Genomic DNA, 9,710 nt, shown 5'->3' with positions numbered 1-9,710 from the left:
CATCCTTTGCAAAGAATAAACATGTGATGTATTATTCCATCCCACCATACACATGTGACAAAATGCAGTGTACACATACATTCATGTAACGATATGTAGTATATAAGGTATAAGATGACAGCCTCGTTAACCACATTTGAAGTAGTCGATTAGTGACATTGGAAGACACCTATTATTCATAGTCACCACATTTTAGGGCACACTGCTCTTGAATATTACGCATTATAACTAGTAAACCCATTAAGTAAACACACAATCTTACTTAAACTTTATCAAAGCTTTGGTTCGTTTACAATATTCCATTAATGTGATCAGGAATTATTGACATGTTTGGCTTTCTTAAATGTTAAGGAATTGACGAAGTTCTGAAGAATAAAAAAATCCATCCGTCTTTTAGAATTGTTCACATATGCTGTGGGCATATACGAGGTATGGCTGAAAAGGTCTGAGCCTTACAATGCTGGTCCCTGTAAATTTGGTTGCTAGTTATTTTTCAGCATGATATCCCCAAGGACCACATACATCTGCCAATGACACTGGAGGGCCGGGACCCCACTGATGTAGAAGCTCCTGGTGCTGCTTTTGCATAATGCTTGACAGACAGTACTTTCTTCAAGTTTGAAGGGATGTAAATGGGACTGTGCCAGATCTGCTGAATGTGGAGGATGAATGATGGAGTTCAAGGCCACAGTCATGTATTGCAGCCATGATGACAATAGACATGGCAACGGTGCATTGTCCTGTGGATAAACACACCTTTAGTGAATTTTCCACGTTACTCTCACGCGGTTACCTAAGCAGATTAGCATGGTATTGGCCATAAATGGTCTGAACTTTCGGGAGGTAGTTCACCAGTAGGATTTCTTTGGAATACCAGGAAATTCCAGCTGATAGAATTGACTTGCCCTTCTTCAAAGAATTTGATGTTTCCATAGTTGTGAGTCTTCTTTGGTCTCTGACTGATAGCGATGAACCCAAATCTCATCAATGGTATCAAAATCGCTCCACAAAACCAGCTGGATCTGCTTCAAAACGACATACGTTCTCACGATAGATGATGAACGTTTCTGATCAGAAGCCTTGGAACTCTGTGTGTTGAAACGTTTGTCAGTTGATTCCTTAGAATGTCCTCAACTGTATTGGCTATGTAACGTGTGGTGAGTCGTTGATCATCCATAATGGTATCATTATTTTATCAACATTATTCTCAGTGGTGGCAGTTGAAGGTCTACCTGATTGTGGATCACCTTCGAGGCTCTCCCACATTAATAGTGGCAAAGCAAGGCGAATGATATCATCTCCTAAACATGACTTTCAGTTGAAGATACTTGATGGCAGCGTGGTAGCCAATTTTCAAACAAGAATACGTAGTCACTTTCATACCCGCAGACATATCTTGCCTGGTTGTGTATTTGATTCTAATTCAGCTTGTAAGCATGGAAAGTATTAAACGTAATCAGAGACCATATAATAGATTATTATATGGTCTCTGACGTAATACATACAAACTGTTAAGGGTGTATTATACATCCTTCATAGTAGGCTCAGAGATTTTCAGCCACCCATTGTTTTATTATTAACAGTATTATTAACAAAAACATGACAACATTTCTTTCCTTGCGCATTTTATTTCACAATTTTAACATTTGACATATTGGTGATAACACTTTCGACAAAAGGTGGCGCAGGGTAGCCACTATCCTTGTTGTAGACACCACACTCTTTAAAGGGACACGGTGACTCTCTCCAGGCATAGCGTACGGCAGACACCACCATATTTTTAGTCTGCAGACATATTTGGCTGTAGTCGAGGGTCACTGATGTGTTGTCATGTGACACAATAGGCAAGGGGAACCACTCTGACTCATCCGAAGATGGAGCTGAACTATTGGTGCATGTCACCTAGAAGAAGTCAGTATCAAAATTAAAAGATGTTATTAATGATAAACAGAATCACTTCTCACTGCAATACGTTGTAAATCACAATATCTCTGATCATAACAGCTGATCCATCTACTGATTCACGTCATATGAATATACATCTCAATTTTCTTTTGTCAACCATATGATCTTGAAGAACCTGGAAACTTCAATTCAACTCGAAAACATTGTGAATCCAACCTTCAACCGCAACTGTTTGTACTCGTATGACATTTTTTATATTGTCGACACCATCAGCTGATGCTGGCTTGTCGAAGTGAATCATCTCGGTACAGAAGACCGGATCATTCACTGGACCTCTCAGCATTACAGTCTTTGTTGTTGTATCACAAGATATTTCGAGGAGTGGTTACGAGTAGCACGGCCCTGTTAATAAAAAGTCAGATTGTATCCCCACTAATACTGGACCAATTGATCTTAAACTTTTCACACCCATGCCCACAATTGAGGATATGTTCGAATCCCATTTTATAAACATGGTCACCTTGTCAACCACAAGGAAAAACTTATAAGTAAGCCCTTTTTGAAATTATTGCACGAATATAATTGTGCATGGCCATCATTGGTAGTCGGCATCGGGCCTTAAACATTCGTAACAAATTTTGCAGTATTGTGATATTTGACCTTTAATTGACCTTTCAGAAGAAGTTGTGTTGTACTGACTCACATTTTTGAGAGAAACATTAGGACACATTTTTGGGTAGCAGTGAAGCCTGTATGCAACAGACATTACCTTCTTCTCTTTCAGTGTTTAAACTTGCTGTTTGAACTAATCAATATCTATTGTGACATTACGAAAATCTTCCATAACTGCCATGTTCTCTTTTGTTTATCATTACTTAAAATGAAGCTTACTTTGCGTCAGCTCCATGCCTAGATCGCATCCTATTCGTACGCCAACATATCCAAACATCCATCTTGACACTCTGAATACCCCTATCAAATCTTTAGAATTTGAAGTTTACCGCGCGAAACCAACTTCAGTATGGAACAGACGAACACACTGTATATCAAGAGCCTTCGTTGCTCAATCGGTCCCCGGGCTGGATTTATTGTCGTTACAGGTTTTCATGCAGGCTATGGGTTCAATGCCCGAGTCTGGCAGCTGTGAGGTGCCTGCAAAAGTTTCTGTGTCACGTGATGGACTGTCACTCCGAGATGTGCAGACACGCCCCCTTGGCGCATTATGTGTAGCTCCACCCGTTGAATTATTGTACATGTGGCATCAAAGTACAAATGTTGCATCTTTGCAGCAATGTGTGGAAGGAGTTCAACTTAATACACCTTTGAATGTTGTCCCACTATAGCGTTTATCGACATTGTCTGTGACTAAATATATATTGAATATAAACTAAAATCTGTTGACCAACCCAATAATGTATTAGCAATGGTCACTGACCTCAAAGCCGGTTGTTGATCTGATATCAAGGTCTTTATAAAAGTTTATCTCCATGGTTCTTTGCTTGGTGTAGATTATGAACAGACCAGGAATGGGTCCGTCGAATGTAGAGAACTGAGTTTGGTTGTAGGCCACAGCAAGTCCAGCTGTACACAGACGCATAGACACATCCTGCTTGTCTCGGGGGTGGACACTGAAAGTACATTCAACTGTATAAAATGTACAACATTTTCAAAAGAATAAGTTAAATTTAAAAAGATATTATTTAAATACAAGAATATAAAAAGATATAGTTATATACCCTGTGTATGGAGATGTAAAGTCCGGCAGGTCCATGGCCACCGCCATGAAGGTGTTCTTCATCCTGCCGTTAGGGACGTAGCCATAGTCAGCTGTCTGATGCCATCGAATGTCTGTGAAGCCGGTAGTAATGGTGTCATTGTTTCTCCATGGGGCAAGCTGCATTCAAAACATAACGACCATTATTCAGTGTAATCAAGCGAGTGAATGGAAATAACTGTATATTTACAGGATGGCACCGACCAAAAAAAACATATTAACAGAACTTATAAATAATGAATGATAAGAAAAGTGTACTAACAGCTTACGTTTGCCTTTCCATCGAACAAGCTGTATGGGCAGATTTTAATATCTTCAAAACAAAAATTATGAAAGAATTTTTTTTAAATAACCAATATTATTTGAATTTTGTTTGAATTGGTACTTATGAAGAAAAGCTGTTATTCTTATACAATGATAATGTGTTGATAACTTTATTTATCAACCACTCACGTGTTGTAAGGGACAGTGTGACCTATATTTTAAGCAAATACAAATAAAAGAAACAAAAACATTTCCAAAACTCTGTAATCAAAAGGAATATCTGCCAATGGCAGAGCCCATTGTACGATTCCGACTATATCATTTGCATGTGTTATGAATCACAATAAGATCGTAATGTACCAGGTGCTGTCGGAAAGGTGAGCGTATCCTGCCCCACTTGTGGCGCCTGTCACAAACGTATGCCAAGGCAAGTCAATTGTTCACATGAAAATCAACGGGAACATAAGGTACATGTCAAATAAGGGAATTGCATCGGACATACTTTTTGTCACTGATGCATCACATTGGGATATGATCTTCACACATGGCGAAAATAAAACTTTTTAATAGCTTTGCTGACGCCTTGAATGTTGTTACCTAACGTTTGAGAAAGTGTGGTATGACACTTAGACGGGGCCACCCGTCTTTTTGCACAGATATAAATATGAAGAGATAAAGCTGTTTCAGATGTGTCAGACAGTGGAAGGGAGTCATTATTGAATTATATCAGATCATTGCTGGCAACATATTCAGTTATCAAATCATACTAAAGATCACATAGACTAGCTGTCTGTTGTCACACGGATAAACACAGCAACATGCTACGATTTGTCATGATATAAACACAGAGCCTCAGGCATCTGTGAGGGATAGTTTGGTATGTGTAATAGTAGGAGAGAATATTACCTGAACAAATCCGAAAGGAAAGGATGGGTCTGTTTGTCCTTCTGATCCTTCGTGGAACCTCTCTCTCCAGTCATCTATCATGGCTGGGAAAGTACAGTTGTACTGGTTCATTGTTGAAGAACCGGCATTGGCTTCACCTTGTCACAGAACATTGATACACATATCAAACAGTACATCATATACTGGTCCATTTGTTGGTCTATAGGTGGTATGTTGCTCCTTTGAATCATCCATCACAGTTTCTCTGCTCAATTGTTTGGTCTACAAGTGTCCCTCAACGGAACCTCTCTCTATCATGGCAAAGAACATACAGCTGTTCTGGTTCAGTGTTTGATGTAATGGTGGTGTGGTACTCGCCTTAACTTGTTGCAGAAAAATGTTCAACTTGTAATCTGTTAATTGACCTAAAAGTTTGACCCTCTTAAATTCCAACGTAGGCGTTCAGAATGTAGAAATTATTCCACGTTTCCCAAGCGTGCTGACTACATAAATCGGACGTTAGAAATTGGTGGGTGTCCAGATCATTTCATTCATATCAAAATATAATTGTGATGTCTATTGAAGTAAGTTCCTATTGTTATACGTGCATATTTGCAACCGATAGTGAGACGGTCACACTAGGTAAGTTTTCTTTATTTCGGTTGCCGTAAATGAAACGTGGATTCTCTTGGTATCTCCTCTTGTAACCGTGCTCACAACGACCTTTCCTAGAGCACCTAATCGTATTAATAAATACGTTTCCGAGAGAGATATCAATGTTTAACAATGGGATAAGTTGTTAGTCATACACTGTTACAAATCAGAGCACAGCATTATTCCCTTTCTGGGAAAGTAAAGAGTTTATGTGAATGGTTTTCCATATTTAGACAGATTTTAGTTGAACTTGAATTAATCTCCACATTTTCATGAATGCACGATACATGGGATGCTGAGGTCAGCATGAGCATATCCATTTAGAAATTGCTTTTTTCTGTAAGTAAGCACTGAACTATGCATTTTTTACCTATATTCCTTTAGCCATATTAAAAAGTACTACATGTATACTATTTTGTGAGACAATATTCCACTAAAATAGATGAATATGGCAACAGGTCTAATGTGTAACAGTTTTTACCTTGATACCAGATGGCTCCGTATATGGTCATGTTGAGGAAGGGTCGCATCATGGCATTCCACAGAACAGAAGCAGAGTTCGGGTTCACACCAGACACATCGCTTACACCACATTTCTTGAGAACATTTGGAGCTGACCACGCCTCCACTCGGGTTCCTCCGTATGATGATGCTATGAGGCCGATGGGGTATTTGAGATGTGAAGACAGGTACTTGCCATATAACCAGCAGACTCCCGAAAAGTACGACCAATCAGGACCGCCTATAGTAGCTGGATGTCAGGAAAGAAATGTTGCCGTAATATTTAGAATTTTGGAGAAAAAAACCCACTAAAATTAAAAAATAACGTAAATTGACATCTGCCGATTAATATATCTGTATCACCCTGACTATATCACTATCGCAGTATAAAGGCTAAAGGAACCTTCATGGTCAAATGCCAATATAAAACTACATTTTGAATGTGGTTTGCAACCTGATTATTGTGATTATGGTAGGAAGATGAACGCGATGAAGGCTGACACTGTTTTAATTAATCTTCAGTATTATCATGCAAGAAGGGATGTCGTGACATATGGTGTATCTGTAAGACAGCAGCAAAGTTGAACTGTTGAAACAGACTTGAAGCAAAATGTTGATGTTTTTACAAAAGGTGCTGACATATAACGACTGCACATGACCTGGCAACACTGAAGTTGTTGGTTCTACCTGCACTTGGAACAGACCAAGGTTGACTGATATTCAGCAGATCATATTCTTCGACTGGAGACCCTCCCAGGGCAACTGTAAACACCCGGATGTTGGGATAGTTGGGGACATCTGCCATCTCTTCCGTTGCATTTAAAGCCTGCATGGATTATACTCAATTATAAATGATGCCTTGTGGGACCTTGTTAAGAAAGATCAAGAATGTTATAAATCATCGATTAATACATGACCTTTTCAAAACAAGCATATCTGCAGTTCCATAAAGAAGTTTTAGGTTAGCAGAGACACTCATCCTGTTTTACTTGTGGTTAAAGTCAGAATCTTTTGTAACATGTTTAAGATCAGATTTGCGTTTTGTTCATTGACTACCTTACCATATTTGAGTCCTATAACCACTTATTTTACCATCATAATTGAGTATGTAACCAGTTAGTTTTCATCGACCTTGACTACCAGTTACGCATGGAGAAGCGTCTAAAATATCGACTAACTTATTGTCATTTTTTTAAAAAACTTACCATCGAAAGTGTAAATTGCATGTTGCTCTGACCGGAACATATCCAGACGTCCCCAAATAACACATCTGTTAAGCCAATGCTGCCCTCGCTAGATGTCGCTGTAATGTTGTAAGGCCCACCAGCAGCGATGGCAGGAAGTTGAACTGACCACACAGGGGTTGTTGCCATAGGTCCATTAAAGGATGTTGTGTTCACCTCCCCTTTACCACTAATGCTTAATGTGATTGTCTCCCCTGGTTTTGCAGCATATCCCCAGATTGCAGCTTTCCTAGGCGCTTGTTGAAGAACCATGTGGTCTCCATAGTAACTGGCAAAGGCGAATGATTTTGCTTTTAAGGCCTCTGCAATAAAATATCAATGTGAATGTTTTCCCTTGTTGTTCAGTAAAACCAGACATATTATTTTCTTTTGGGCAGCATTTTGAAGAAGCATATAGTTTCCATAGAAACTTGCAAAGGAGAATGTTTTAACATCTATGTTCCCTGAAATATATTAACCCTTAGGAAATGTAATGCAGATTTTGGACGCTTCAGAACAATGAAATGAAGTCTTGTATAGTTATATCTTTAAGGAGATAACGATGATTTGGTTTGGGTCAGAGAGGTTTATCAGACAGTGTCACAGTTCGGACGTAACACGTTTCGTACTGTAACACAAGTGTGGAACAATGTACTATATTATTGTGTAGTTATATCGACAGAACTTTACCTGTTTTAACAACTTGGACTAAAATATGACACGAAATGACAGTCAAATAGAGCTGACCCTACTTTTGTGTAAATCACGGGGGGTTCCAACCAAATGTTAAAATTTGTTCAATCATTGAATGCACAAATACTTGGTGTCAATTTATCATGTGGTCCGTACAACTAACTTATGATCTTGAGAAAACCTACCTTCTCCTGCAGTAAGTAAGGCCACCTCAATGGTAATCAGGAGAACTGCGCAGGCAGTTGGTCCCATTTTGCCGGAATGTTTGAGCAAAGACTAATGATTGTACAGTATATATATTTAGGACACTATCTACCTCTATGATATCTCTACCATATCTGGAAAACTACTTGCATTCTTTAAGACAATACCTAATGTAGAACACATTCCTTCTTATGGTTGAGTATATTAGATTTAAGTGTTTATATTTTTGGTCTGGTTGGTCCAGGTTTTGGGATTTGTTGTTTGAGACAGAAAAAAATTACATATCTTGAATTCCGAAAGGAGCGGTGAAACAATTAAGTTTACTCATAACCCATCAGACATCCATCATATCGTCAAGAATTTTGTTGTTGGTAAAACCTGACCACAAATAATATGATTTAGTTTTCAAACGTTTGGGACAACGGTGTATTAGACTTCCTAAATTTGTTTCTTAGTCAACAGTTCAGTAGATATGATTCAAATCTAACTTTAGGGAGTCAACATGCAGTTGCAAACTTGAGGTAATGAGGTAGCACTGAGATGGTGAGAATTGCAACCAGTATTACCAATAGCTCAGGAAAATAATATATCCTTGCATTACTTGATAAAATACATTTACATTCCACTTGCTGTACGTAGACACCGACATATACGTGGTCCTTTCCAAGATGGTTAGACACAATATATCATTTCATGTATGATGCTCGATGAGTACACAATGGGGCAAACAGGAAAGAATATGTTTGGCATATGTGTGTTACCTTCTAATAATTGAATTTTGAATTATCAGTGATTTTCTTGTGAGCTGAGATATCAAAAGTTTAGTGATGTATCAACGGAATCTGGATGTCACCGCACCCTGAATAGTTTCGTCAGACACACTTTTTATGTTACATACCAAATTGTTATAATATTCTTTATGTTCATTTCTGTTTGTTCTTTAATGATGCATTCAGCAATATACCAGTTAGATCTTGACGGCAGTCCATAAATAATCGAGTCAGACAGCCCAACAAATAAATTCTGAGCCACGATCCGTCAGGTATGTTGGGCAATCAACCAAGTCACCAAACCTGTCCACACGATTCAGTAAGTCGCCCGTCATCGTCGGTCACCGCCATCAAGAATCATTTTGGTAAGACGTTTCCATATCATTAATTGAACATGTCTTGTATGACAAGAGAAATGACTTCAACTTTCCAATAGTTCCAGCAACTCCAGTCTTTGGTGTCTACATTCCACAACTTTTGAGGTAAGCTGGAGCATGCTCTTTCTATGGCGATTTCAATTTCCCCATTTTGACTCGTACCCTATTTTTTTCAGGGGAACAGTTGACTTTGTGCTCGTGACGGGTGCCACCGGTGGGGCAGGATACAATCACCTCGTGACACCTGGTATCATCCTCGTTTGATAGTGATTCATTCATAAACATATGCTCGTGATATAGACGGAATCGTACAATAAACTCTCAGATTCCTCATGATGATGGAAATGTTTGTGTAGCTTTTATTGGTGTTTTCATAGCCATTGTTGCCTGTCAGTAATATACCCTAGACATAATACAAGGTAAACATAGTGTAGTTACCCGTTTTTAAAGAGATGTTCAT

The 9,710-nt window shown here is 38.7% G+C and overlaps 1 protein-coding gene across 1 annotated transcript; it reads right to left on the bottom strand.

The window, feature by feature from the left end:
* Positions 1 to 1,621: 1,621 nt before the first annotated feature.
* LOC139474427 (sialate O-acetylesterase-like) lies at positions 1,622 to 8,164 on the bottom strand. The gene is made up of 8 exons (XM_071257441.1): positions 8,085 to 8,164; positions 7,189 to 7,529; positions 6,671 to 6,809; positions 5,964 to 6,233; positions 4,850 to 4,986; positions 3,642 to 3,799; positions 3,341 to 3,533; positions 1,622 to 1,902 (listed from the first exon to the last, which is right to left on the bottom strand). The coding sequence occupies exons 1-8, from the start codon at positions 8,149 to 8,151 to the stop codon at positions 1,627 to 1,629; spliced, it is 1,581 nt and encodes a 526-aa protein (XP_071113542.1). The 5' UTR covers positions 8,152 to 8,164; the 3' UTR covers positions 1,622 to 1,626.
* Between the last annotated feature and the right edge of the window lie 1,546 nt (positions 8,165 to 9,710).

Source organism: Haliotis cracherodii, unplaced genomic scaffold (genome assembly GCF_022045235.1).
Source record: "Haliotis cracherodii isolate W230 unplaced genomic scaffold, xgHalCrac1.p SCAF_3, whole genome shotgun sequence".
NCBI lineage: Eukaryota > Metazoa > Mollusca > Gastropoda > Lepetellida > Haliotidae > Haliotis > Haliotis cracherodii.
The sequence above is the reverse complement of the archived record's forward strand: the minus strand, read 5'-3'. Positions and strand labels throughout refer to the sequence as shown.

Coding starts and splice junctions, on each gene's coding strand:
- LOC139474427 (XM_071257441.1), bottom strand. CDS start 8,151: ATGGGACCAACTGCCTGCGCAGTTCTCCTGATTACCATTGAGGTGGCC. Junction 4,987..5,963: donor CGGAGCCATCTGGTATCAAG/GTAAAAACTGTT, acceptor TTCTGTGACAAG/GTGAAGCCAATGCCGGTTCT. Junction 3,800..4,849: donor TTCCTTTCGGATTTGTTCAG/GTAATATTCTCT, acceptor TTTTGAATGCAG/CTTGCCCCATGGAGAAACAA.